Source organism: Myxocyprinus asiaticus, chromosome 25 (genome assembly GCF_019703515.2).
Source record: "Myxocyprinus asiaticus isolate MX2 ecotype Aquarium Trade chromosome 25, UBuf_Myxa_2, whole genome shotgun sequence".
Lineage (NCBI taxonomy): Eukaryota > Metazoa > Chordata > Actinopteri > Cypriniformes > Catostomidae > Myxocyprinus > Myxocyprinus asiaticus.
This window is the reverse complement of record NC_059368.1, coordinates 10,499,965-10,513,163: the sequence shown is the minus strand read 5'-3', so window position 1 is coordinate 10,513,163 and position 13,199 is coordinate 10,499,965. Positions and strand designations below refer to the sequence as shown.

At 38.0% G+C, this 13,199-nt stretch overlaps 2 protein-coding genes across 3 annotated transcripts in view; both read left to right on the top strand.

Annotated features, from left to right (window-relative positions):
• Positions 1–8,077, top strand: part of LOC127416188 (protein Mpv17-like) — a 47,499-nt gene extending 39,422 nt beyond the window's left edge. The window contains exons 8-9 of one of the 2 annotated variants that reach the window (XM_051655387.1): positions 4,681–4,746; positions 6,342–8,077. In XM_051655387.1, the coding sequence (XP_051511347.1) occupies positions 4,681–4,746; positions 6,342–6,369 (94 nt within the window). In that variant the 3' untranslated portion in view covers positions 6,370–8,077. Of the gene's footprint in view, positions 1–4,680; positions 5,865–6,341 lie in introns of those variants that run through there. The other variant, XM_051655388.1, reaches the window with a different exon arrangement.
• A 62-nt stretch (positions 8,078–8,139) lies between these two features.
• LOC127416189 (UI-like) lies at positions 8,140–12,891 on the top strand. The gene is made up of 2 exons (XM_051655389.1): positions 8,140–8,305; positions 9,203–12,891. The coding sequence occupies exon 2, from the start codon at positions 9,225–9,227 to the stop codon at positions 9,678–9,680; it is 456 nt and encodes a 151-aa protein (XP_051511349.1). The 5' UTR covers positions 8,140–8,305; positions 9,203–9,224; the 3' UTR covers positions 9,681–12,891.
• Positions 12,892–13,199: the final 308 nt, after the last annotated feature.

Below are 13,199 nucleotides of genomic sequence, written 5' to 3'. Positions count from 1 at the left end.
AAAAAAGGTCTTTATTTGATGTTACTACTTTTTAGCACCTGCGTTTCTGCATTGGGATCAACTACTTATATGAGACAGTCTGTCCATCTATATACATACATACATATACACCGATCAGCCACAACATTAAAACCACCTGCCTAATATTGTGTAGGTCCCCCTCGTGCTGCCAAAACAGCGCCAACCCACATCTCAGAATTGCATTCTGAGTTGCTATTCTTCTCACCACAATTGTACAGAGGGGTTATCTGAGTTACCATAGACTTTGTCAGTTCAAACCAGTCTGGCCAGTCTCTGTTGACCTCTCATCAACAAGGCATTTCTATCCAAAGAACTGCCACTTACTGGATGTTTTTTGTTTTTGGCACCATTCAGAGTAAATTCTAGAGATTGTTGTGTGTGAAAATCCCAGGAGATCAGCAGTTACAGAAATACTCAAACCAGCCCATCTGGCATTGATGTTCCCGGCCAAATTGAGAATAGATACTAAGGATGGCTGCAAAATATTTACATGACCACAGCAAGCGATGTCCTTCATAAAGTCAGTAGAATGAGTAAGTCATGGTGTGAGTCTCACGTTGCAATCGAGTGGGCCTGACTCGCTGAACATTCACTTGACCGACCGAGGAAACTGGGTGCCTTTTTTTGTGTGTGTGTGTGTGTGTGCTGGTTCCGCTAGAGGCTGGAGTTTGTTTTGTGGAGGAACACACCTTCGGGACAGTTATGCGGATGAATCTACACGTTCTTTGTGTTTATTCTGCCCATTGGCTGGAGTTTGTTTTATAGATTTTTTCTGTTATGTAATTCTGTCTCACAAAATCTGTATAGAAACACCGGACTTATGTTGGAATGTGGTCTTTATAATTTAGATTTTGACACAATCTATTTTGTCTAATATGTTAAAATGTCAAATGTTAATATGAATGGATTGTCTCTCTCTATGTGGAATGTGAATGGGTTGGGGCACCCCATAAAAAGAAGGAAGGTTATTTCTTTTCTTAAACGAAAGAAATATGATATAGTGTTTCTTCAAGAAATGCAGGAAGCTGAAAAATTTGGGAAGATATGGGGTGGGCATGTTTTCTTTAGTGCTGGCTCAAGTAAGAGCAGGGGAGTCATTACATTGATAAGCATTATAGTTTTAGCAGAAATTCAGGGGCAAAGTTTGATTTTGGCTAATATTTACGCACCTAACGCTGATGATCAGGGCTTTTTTATAGCTCTTGAAGGGATGTTGCAAGCTGCTGGCATCCCTCATGATATAATATTGGGAGGAGACTTTAATTTATTGATGGACTCAGTCCTTGATCATAGTGAAGCAAAAGTGTGCAAGCCCCCTAGAGCAACATTGACGCTTCTCATGATGTGTAAAAATCTTGGTCTTACAGATATTTGGAGACTTTTGAACCCATCTGATAGGGGACTATACATTCTTTTCATCAGTCCATAAGATTTATTCTAGAATAGACTTTTTTTTTTTAAATATCTAAGTCCCTCATTTCATCTGTTGTTGACTGCTCAATTGGAAACATATTCATCTCAGATCACGACCTCGTGTGTTTAGAGGTGTTGCCACATATGGAGAAAAAGAAATCATATAGTTGGCGCTTTAATGTATCCCTTTTGCGAAATCCTGTTTTCCAACAAATATTAAAGGCTGAAATCAATTTATATAGAGACCAACTGGTCCTCAGTATCCTCTGTGGGCGTGGCTTGGGAGGCACTTAAGGTGGTTCTTAGGGGTCGGATCATACAGTATGCCTTATTCATCAAAAAATCCAAAGCACGAGAACTTGTGGAGTTGGAAGGGAATATTAAAAGTGCCGAGGCATTAAAAATGTCGCTTGATGGCCTCAGAGAACTGACCCGATTGAAGCAGAGATATAATACTATTTTGTCACAGAAGGTGGAGTTTTGGCTATTCAGGGCAAGACAGTCATACTTTGAGTCGGGGGACAAAGTAGGGAAGCTTTTAGCTAGATATATAAAGCAGAGAGAGTCTTTTTCTACCATTCCCTCAGTGAAATCTGCTGGTGGGGAAATTTTTACCTCGGCCATAGACATTAATAATGCTTTTAAAGGATTCTATCTTGATCTCTATAGTTCCATGTCTTCATCTACTGATGAAGATATTAGAAATTTTGTGAAACCTTTAGACCTCACTAAACTGACGACTGAGCAAAACAATTCTCTTGATTCTGAGATAAACTTGGAGGAGCTTGGCGAGGTAATTAAGGCCTTGCCTACAGGCAAGGCTCCGGGGCCAGATGGCTTTGCCGCTGAGTTTTTTTTAGATATTTTGCTACAGAACTGGCTCCACTTTTGCTAGAAGTTTAATGATTCCGTATAAAGAATGGAAAGTTTCCGCCAACCATGACGCAAGCCCGGATCAGTCTGATTCTTAAAAAAGGACAAAGATCCAAGTGAGTGTAAGAGTTACCGTCCAATTTCCCTGATCCAGCTAGACGATAAAACATTGTCAAAAATTCTGGCTAATCGATTAAGTAAAGTTATGACATCTCTTATACATATAGATCAGGTGGGGTTTATTCGGGGCTGCAGCTCTTCTGATACAATTAGGTATTTCATCAATATCATGTGGTCAGTGGCGAATGATCAGACTCCGGTCGCTGCCATCTCACTTGATGCCGAAAATGCGTTTGATATGGTAGAATGGGATTATCTTTTTAAGATTTTGGAAATGTACGGGTTTGGGAGTATGTTTATTGGATGGATTAAGCTACTTTAGAGACACCCGGTAGTGGCGGTACAAACAGATGGATTAATTTCAGATTATTTTACTCTGGATAGGGGCACCTGGCAGGGTTGCCCTCTTTCCCCATTATTGTTCTGTCTTGCCCTGGAAACATTAGCAGCTGCGATTTTCCCGGGGTTGTGGCGGGAGGGGTGGCGCATAAGCTTCTGCTTTACGCAGATGATATTCTATTATTCATCTCCAACCCTTCTAGATCTATGCCTTGCCTCCACAGATTTATTCCTTTCTAAGTTCTCGGGATATGGAGTTAATTGGTCTAAATCCGAAGCTTTGGCTCTGACAGCGTACTGCCCGATAACAGCTTTTCAGCTGGGCGCCGTCCAGTGGCTCAAACAGGGCATTAAGTATTTGGGTATTTTATTCCCAGAAAATTTATGTGATTTAGTTAGAGTTAATTTTGACCCTTTAATAAAAAGGTTCTCAAGCGATGTGCGCAGGTGGGCTTCATTACATTTATCGATGACTGGGAAGGTTAATGTTATTAAAGTGAATTGTATTCCAAAATTCAACTACCTGGAACAGTCTCTCCATATAGATGTCCCGCTGTCTTATTTCAAGCAACTTAGCATAGCAAAGTCTGGGGGACGGAGCTTCAACTTCTCAAGAGATTATGGAGAAAGATTTAAACTTGGTATTGGAGGAGGGAGAGTGGGCTAGGATTCTAAAAAACGTGAGATGCAAGGGTGCGCCTTATGCAGTTCAAGATTTTATATCGATTCAATTGGACCCCCTCTAGATTGTATAGGCTTGGTCTTAAAGATACACCAACCTGCTGGCGATGCCAATCAGAGGATGGAGACATAACCCATGTCTTTTGGGGGGGTGTTAAGATCCAGGAGTTTAGGTTGAAGGTTCAGAGTTTTGTCTGTGATGTATTGGGCACTCGGGTATCATTTTGCCCCAGACTCTGTATTTTGGGCGATGGGGCGGTCATCAATGTTGAGAATAGGCACATAAAGAGTTGGGTCCAAACCAGTTTCATGATCGCCATAGAGATAATTTTAAGGGGATGGAGGTCGGCTGGAGCACCCTCATTTCAGGAGTGGTGCTTGGAGATGGGGAGGGTGGCGGCCTTTGAAGAAGGGTCATTTAGAAGACTGGGGAAGTTTAACTTGTTTGTGGAAAAATGGGGCGGAAATCTGATGTTTCTGGATGTTTTTTTTTTTTTTTTTTTTTTTTGTTTTGTTTGGTTTGTACAACCACTGGGATGTTGTTGGGAGCCAGGGTGGGGTTGGGGATTGGGAGTGGAGGGGTATAGTGGGGGTTAATTGTTGATTCTGTGTATATACAGTATGTTTTGTTGTATATATGTTCAATATGTGAATCAATAAAAATTGTTAATCTGAAAAAAGCCAGCCCATCTGGCACCAACAATCATTCCACAGTCGAAATCACTGAGATCACATTTTTTCCCCCAATTCTGATGGTTGATGTGAACATTAACTGAAGCTCCTGAACCGTATCTGCATGATTTTTGCACTGCACTGCTGCCACATGATTGGGTGATTAGATAATCGCATTGATGATTGTTGGTGCCAGACAGGCTGGTTTGAGTATTTCTGTAACTGCTGATCTCCTGGGTTTTTCACACACAACAGTCTCTAGAATTTATTCTGAATGGCGCCAAAAACAAAAAACATCCAGTAAGGGGCAGTTCTGTGGATGGAAATGCCTTGTTGATGAGAGAGGTCAACAGAGAAGTTTATGGTAACTCAGATAACCGCTCTGTACAATTGTGGTGAGAAGAATATAATTTCAGAATGCTATTCTGAGATGCGGGTTGGCGCTGTTTTGGCGGCACAAGGGGGACCTACACAATATTAGGCAGGTGGTTTTAATGTTGTGGCTGATTGGTGTATACATAAAAATATAGTCATGATCTCTAAAACATTAATGTTTTGTAGGTTGGCTGTTGTTCAGATTGTGGCTGTTGCTTGGAATTCTTACCTCTCCTGGAAAGCCAACAAGATGTAATGAGATGTTCCAAATCCACTTCTACTTACTTGCTGAATTGACTATTATAATATTTTGTATTAGGTATATGTACTGTATATATACAGCTCTGAAAAAAAAAAACTAAGAGACTACTGCAAACGTATCAGTTTCTCTGGATTTATTATTTATAGGCATGTGTTTGAATAAAATTAACATTTTTGTTTTATTCTATAAACTACTGACAACATTTCTCCCAAATTCCAAATACAAATATTGTCATTCAGAGCATTTATTTGCAGAAAATTACAAATGGTCAAAATAAAAAAAAAGATGGTGTTTTCAGACCTCTGACAATGTTCCCCAACTCTGAGGATTGGTTGTTCCAGCAGGACAATGCTCCATGCCACACTGCCAGGTCAATCAAGGTGTGGCTGGAGGACCACCGGATCAAGACCCTGTCATGGCCAGCACAATCTCCAGACCTGAACCCCATTGAAAACCTCTGGAATGTGATCAAGAGGAAGATGGATGGCCACAAGCCATAAAACAAAGCCAAGCTGCTTGAATTTTTGCACCAGTAGTGGCATAAAGTTACCCAACAGCAATATGAAAGACTGGTAGAGAGCATGCCAAGATGCATGAAAGCTGTGATTGAAAATCAGGGTTATTCCGCCAAATATTGATTTCTGAACTCTTCCTAAGTTAAAACATTAGTATTGTGTTTAAAAATGAATATTAACTTTTTTTTTTTGCATTATTCGAGGTCTGAAAAAACAATCTTTTTGTTATTTTAACCAGTTGTCATTTTCTGCAAATAAATGCTCTAAATGACAATATTTTAATTTGGAATTTGGGAGAAATGTTGTCAGTACTTTATAGAATAAAACAAAAATGTTCATTATACTCAAACACATACCTATAAATAGAAAATCCAGAGAAACTGATAATTTTGCAGTGGTCTCTTAATTTTTTCCAGAGCTGTATAATCGATTTAATGGTGTATCATTTGTCCACTATCTTTTTTTTTTTCGCTGTTTGTTTTGCAATCTGCACCCTCAGGTAAAAAAGAACAACAGGCTGTTTAGGTTACAGGACGTGACATAATTTTGAGTCATTATTTTTCTTGATTATTTTTCTGTCTTTTGTGTTTACAAGTGATGAAGTTCAGAACATGTTATTCATGGACATCGCCTAAAACATTAGTTTTGTAATAGGGCATTGCCTATAACAGGCTCATTACCTAACAGTGTTAATACACTGCTTTATATAAAATACATCTTTTACTATTCACAGAACATGCTTCATGAACATTGTTTACATACCTGAATCTATCTGGAACAGTTTTTTCTTTTGTGTGTGTGTGTGTGTGTATTGTAACATTTTCATCTGGGTAAAGCACTGATTAATTTAAGATGGTAAATGCATAACATATGGGATATTTTCAGTGTTTAAACTTTGTTAACTAATGGTTAACTTGTCTTTACATCATGGACTCTGAAATTGGTATTCTAGATGATGGTTTATATATTTTAAAGGAAACAGCTGACACTGAAAACTTGGTTTAAATTTACTGTTTATCCATCACAATGTAGAACTAATAGACGCTGTCCTTTGCTGCCCTTGCCAATAGGATATTAGGCGGCTGTTCCTCAGCTTGACTGCAATTCACAGCTTCAGCCTGTAAATCAGCTTTTGAGTGGTCAAAGCTGTCACTGGATTACTACAGTGTATCTTCTATCTTTCCAGCAGATGCCAGTAATAAGCCCAACGAAAAGCAAACATTGAATCTCATCTCATTATTTGCTCCTTTACATTGATCAGGGAGGTAAAGCCATATATAAAGGTCCAGAGATTTCCCTATCTAGTGCATAGAAATATCACAGTGTTTCCAACTAACAGGGAATTGACAGCTAGCCAGAAACGGTACTCAACAGTGACTACACCTCTGCATCTGGCTGTTTTCTCTACACTTCTCTAAAACTTGTTAGTTATTATAATAGTTACAGTAGTTATTAAAGAAATATCAGTATTACCACTTACCAAGCTGTACTTGTATTATACAATGTTCCCCAAGTATAATGTTCTCAAATGTTATATCCTGATGCTGTGGATTTGGCCTGTAGACTACTTGTTTATAAACAGATTGTTCTTGCAATGGGTCACTTAAGCTTTATAATATCATGTGCTCTAATACAATAGTTACACTGTGGAATATCTGGTTTCTGTTTTGCTTATAATTGAAAATTAAATCTAAATGATTTAGGTTTCTAACTATAACTTCATGAAAGCACCTCATGAAAAACCACATAGCCATGTTGCAGTATAAATGTAAAACAATATGTACAATACCTATTATTATTGTTATTAATAATAATATTGTGCATACATAAACACTGAGCACTTTATTAGGAACACTATGGTCCTTATAAAGTGCCTGACTTGGTCTTCTGCTGTTGTAGCCCATCCGCCTCAAGGTTCGACGTGCATTCTGAGATGCTGTTCTGCTCACTACAGTTGTACAGAGGAGTTATCTGAGATAGCCTTACTGTCAGCTCGAACCAGACTGGCCATTCTCTGTTGACCTCTCTCATCAACAAGGTGTTTCCATCCGCAGAACTGTCGCTCACTGGATGTTTTTTGTTTTTGCCACCACTCTGCGTAAACTAGAGACTGTTGTGCGTGAAAATCCCAGGAGATCAGCAGTTACAGAAATACACAAACCAGCCCATCTTGCACCAGCAATCATGCCATGATCCAGATCACTGTGATCACATTTTTCCCCATTCTGATGGTTGATGTGAACATTAACTGAAGCTCCTGACCTGTGTCTGCCTGATTTCATATATTGCACTGCTCCCACATGTTTGGCTGATTAGATAATTGTATGAATAAGTAGGCATACAGGTGTACCTAATAAAGTGCTTAGTGAGTGTATATATATATACAGTATATGTATAGTGTTGCCAAAGCTCAAATAATAAGTGGACTCACACTGTCCAATATAAACAGAAATATGCACAAAAAATACGTTCTCTTCGTTTTATTATGATATGAATAAGCCATGAGGTCTGGCTGCGTCTTAAAGAATTTCAGCACCTTGGACAGAGACAGTCCTCGTGCGTGACCCCGTCGCGCGCTTCTGCTCTCCCCCTGAAAACAAATGCCCAGCCATGCAGAAATCTGGCTCACTTTGTTTAGGTGCATAACAAATTTAAGTGATATGACAACGAAATACCAATAACACCATCCGCTGATCACCTGTCTGTTACAACTTCAGACATATTTCCTTTATTTGACACTACATTTCTGACTTTAGAATAGTATCAAGATTGCGTTATTTGATTGAAAACATATAGAAGACACAATCGACCTGCACCTTGAGTCTCACCTTGTCCTAGGATCTACGCCACCTTTCTTCCACTCTTCCTTTCACTTCAGAATTGCCTCATTTACAAGCATTTTATGCACCTCCACTGACGTCAATGGAACTGTCTTGGATGTATATAACCATTCAGCTGGAGGCGCTCCACTCCAATCGCTGGCTGCAAACGCTCTTCTTTTACAGGCACTTTTGAAGCAACAGAAGACGAGCGAGTAAGTTACCTTATATGACTTGCTTTCAACTTCTTAACTGAGACATTCAAGATGGTTAGATATGAGTATAATAGATGTTTTATATTATGTTTGTAGCATATTGCGCAGTGGTTTCTTTACTGTCCATTCATTGAGCGCTGTGTTCATTCACTGATTGCAACTCATAGATTATTATGTATTATCTGTTAGAGTAGTTTAAATATGTACTATATCTTTAATTAGGCATTAATTTTTCTTTTCGACTGTTGGGAATTTTATTTAAAAAATTGTTTGTATACTAATTTACCTAGTATATGATTTTCACTTTTTTTTTTTTTTTTTTTTACTTCTAATAGTACGGGCAAGTTGGCTACTAAGTTATTATGATATTGATATGATTCTGATAGTTATTAAGCGCGTGGACCCGTAGTCGCGTTTTTATTGTTCTTTTATTTAATAATTTGCGTGTTTTGCGCTTTATTTGCTTTCATAAACGAGTTCAGATTTAAACTTTTTTACTTGGCCCGCGTGGGGGTTATTTCCCCTGTATTGGTTGATTATTTATTATTACGAATATATAATTTACGAATATATTATTAGTTTGTTTAATAATATTATTATAATTATTATAGCCTAACATTTAATAGTGTTCTACAATATTCTAATTTACAAGTTTTTATATGAAGTATTATACATGTTATTATATATATTATTATAGAATATATTTTTATTATAATTATATTATTTTTTAGTTATATATGTTATTTTTTTATATGTGCATTTTATGTTTATTTACTAAAAATAATTTTGTAATTTTCCTCTAGAGAATATTTAATTTCAATGAATGAAACTTTTAATCAGATTCAAAAATGAGCTGCTTTAGATTGGTGTGTTTTGTTTTGTTTTGTTTTTTCTCAGAAACCGAACGGGTGTGTCCAGTATGAAGCCTGTCCCTTTGGTCCTGCTCATAACTTCAGTGTTACTGACCACTCACATCCCGCTGAGTATCTGTCGACCCCGTGATCTGAGCATCTTAGACGGACACGGGTACAGCACCAACCTACTCGACGATGTGCTCTTAAACCAGGCTGGAGACCACCATATGTCCTACGACCTCGTGGGTGAAAATATCCTGCAGTATTTGCAAAGAAATCTCGGACCGCAGAAAGCCGGTGTTTTGCCTTTTCCGCACTTTCCCGCGGTAAATGGGCGCTCTCCAGACCAGGACAACAACTTAGAGGAGCTCGCAGAGTTTGCCAAAAGGAACGCCGATCCACCGATCTCCATTGATCTCACCTTCCACCTGCTGAGAAACATGATCGAAATGGCACGGAACGAGAATCAAAGAGAACAGGCGCGACTGAACCGCAAATATCTTGATGAGGTTGGGAAGTAGTTGTAGTACAGTGATGCCCAGTGGTTTCAAACGAAGAGGAAAGAACAAGCTCAGTGCACTTTACAGATCCCCTATTCTTGCTTTCTTTTTGAAACTCTCGCTAAAGCTTGACATGACACTCACCGATGCCAGGTAAAAGGCTTCTTCTGCTCGACCTACACTCTTAAAAATAAAGGTTCCTCACTGGTTCTTTGCAGCACCATGCACTTAGCAAAGAACTCTCAAGAACCATTGTATGGGGCATGGGGTTCCTGAGTTGGAGATTTAAAGAAGTTCTTGGAGTTACATTATAGGTTCTCCAGATCAGTGTATGGGTTTCTGGGTTCTAGAACAGAACTAGAGAAGTAAAAGTCCTTAGCAGAATTTTAAAAGGTTCTATCTGAAACCTTTATTATTAAGAGTGGAATCTGAAGAGCATCTGGTGACCTTCTGTGGTCTCCACCACCTCTGGACCATTTCAAGGAACCACATGCAAGAGCCACGACAGAACTTCCATTAGAATGGACCTCTGCTCAACTCTGCCCACGGGCCTACATTTAGATTCATTCAATCTACAGTTGTAATGTACAAACATCCTTTTAGTGTTTACATTGTTTGTTTGTATTAAGTTACCACTTAACAATATACAATAGGGTTTGCATTGTTACTGCAGACTATCATCTTGTAAATCAGTGTTCTTTTCATTGCAAGCAGGGCAAAGCATGATTATAAGTAAAGGAAGACCACTTAAAGGTGCGCCCCCCCCCCACCCTTTAATTGCCAGTGGGTATTATGGAATGTTATTATGACATTAAACTGGGATACTTTCGTAATGATGCCAATTTTTATTTCTGTCATGACCTTACCACATACAAGTTGCTCACTGTAAAAGTGCAAAAAAATGTTTTTCTCACCAATAGTGTGAAACTATGATCTGTAGCACTTCACACAAGAGGCTTAAACCCACGTTTTATGACAATGTTGGACAGTATTACAAAGTGCTTGAGATATATTGTACATTGTATATTGCTCATCATTATGTAAATTACATATTATATTGCACCTAAATGCATAAACATGACTTTGTATTTTGAACATGAATCTGCAGAAATAAATGAGACTATATGCCTTTTACAAGTAACTGCACACACGAAAACCTCATTATTACCAATTAAAAGTGGTAATGACCACAGACAAAGAGGTTTATGAAAAGCATGCATTGACATGACAAAAACACAACAAAATAAAAAAGTGGTACTGTAAATGGTTTGTGTTTAAAAAAAAAAAGAAAAAAATTATACAGTATAATGAACTGATGGACTGTTACAGTATCAGTACTAAAAAGCTCCCAACTCAAAATCGAACCTTTCTTTATGTGATATAGTTGATCCATATAGTGAAATTTACACTTTCAACTCCATTCTTATTAAGAATTATCAGTCTTTATATTTGTCGCACACAGATCATTTAACAGCAGCAATGCATCCTGACTCTAAAAGGAAAAATTTCTTGCACAGATTACTTATAAAAGTAACAAATTTATTAGTGCATCTCAAACAAACCACAAATGTTTGCAGGTTTAATTACCTATCACGTGCTGATCACGGATTCTCGGTTCATTTTAAGTGGTATCAACTCTCTCAAAAAACAGTTGTCTAATGCATTTAATCACTATATTGCCATCCTATGTAGTCTCTGTGCATAGTTAAACCATAGTTTTACATATCCGGGATGTAGGAAGCTAAGAGGACTTAAATTCCTCTTAATTCATCCTACAAAACTATGTGAAAAATAGACATTGAAATATAGCTTACTGAGTCTTAGGACCATGAAACGACACATGGATAGAGCTCTTGTCATATTCACGGGATTAAAAGAAAACCTCCTCCTTCTAGTCTTTCTTATGTCAGCACTGGAAATAGCCTGAAGATGAAGAAAAAAAAAATCTAAGAGTTAAATCTTCAGTAATCTTCCAGTTGCATTGTGTCTATTTTAAAATAGATGGGGCAAGTGGGAGAGTGTGTGCCATACATTGGCATGAAAATGCTGTGACTCCAGCGCTCATTGTTCTGAGGAAGAGCCACTGAGCAGAACTGCATGTTACATAAACAGTTTTATCTATTGACACACGCAGAACATAAAAGAAGGAAAACTATAAATAATATATGAAAGGAATAGTTTACCCCCCAAAAAAAACAAACAAAAAAAAATATTTTTTTTATTATGTCAACCCACATTACTTTCTTCCACTGATCATAAAAGGAGTAATTCAGAGCAAAACATCCAAGCTGCTCTTTTCCATACAGTGAGAGCGAATGGTGACCATGGCTTTCAGGCAAGATTTTTAGTGAATAACAACTTAACTTTCAGTCTGTTCCTCAATCAAAACTAATATAATGGTTTAAGAAAACTTGGAATTTAATGCACAAGTCATAATGACTAATTGAATTATGCTTTTTTTGGTGTTTATTTGTCATTTTTGGAGTTTGGCAATGCCTGGTCAAGGGTCAGACTCAGAAGGGGGGCTCCGGGCAAAAATGGCACCAAAAGTGACCAAAATGCCACTGAAATTCAGAATGTGGTGGCAGAAAATGCCCCCGTATTAAATTTCTCTATTTTTATTTCTAACATCTGATATAGTTCTTAATATTAAATTTTAAGCCTTGTTATACATATTATCACATAAAATATGATTTGATGTTGATTTAAAAGACTATTCTGGGCTCATTACAAAATAAGCTCAATCAACAGCATTTGTGGCATAATACTGATTACCACAAAATTAATTTCGACTCGTCCCTCCTATTCTTAAAAAAAAGCAAACAGATGGGTAACAATGATACACTTACAATGGAAGTGAATGGGGCCAAACTGTAAACATTAAAATACTCACTGTTTCAAAAGTATAGCCACAAGATGTAAACAATATGCACTAATTTAGTCTGACAAAATTGCTTACTATTTCTGTGTAAAGTTATATAAAATTTTACAACTTTGTTGCCATGAAGACGTAACACGTAAACCCTAAAATGGCCGTAAAAACGATGATTTAAACAACTTTACAGCTCAAATAATAAGTGAGTTTTAACAGAAGAATTAATGGAAGTGCTTTTATAAAATTATAAGCTTCACATTTCTGCCTTTAAACCCTCCAAAAATTGGCCCAATTTATTTCCATTGTAAGTGCCTCACTGAAACCTTGTTTTTCTCTTTTCTCCCCAATTTGGAATGCCCAATTCCCAATGCACTCTAAGTCCTCGTGGTGGCGTATTGACTCGCCTCAATCCGGTTGGTGGAGGACGAATCTCAGTTGCCTCTTCGTCTGAGACAGTCAATCTGCGCATCTCACACGTTACTGCGGAGACATAGGGCGTGTGGAGGCTTCACGCTATTCTCCGCGGCATCCACGCACAACTCACCATGTGCTCCACCGAGAGCGAGAACCACATTATAGTGATCACGAGGGGGTTACCCCATGTGACTCTACCCTCCCTAGCAACCAGGCCAATTTGGTTGCTTAAAGACCTGGCTGTTGTCACT

Excerpts from the sequence above, each read along its gene's own strand:
- LOC127416189 (XM_051655389.1), top strand. The coding sequence starts at position 9,225 with ATGAAGCCTGTCCCTTTGGTCCTGCTCATAACTTCAGTGTTACTGACC.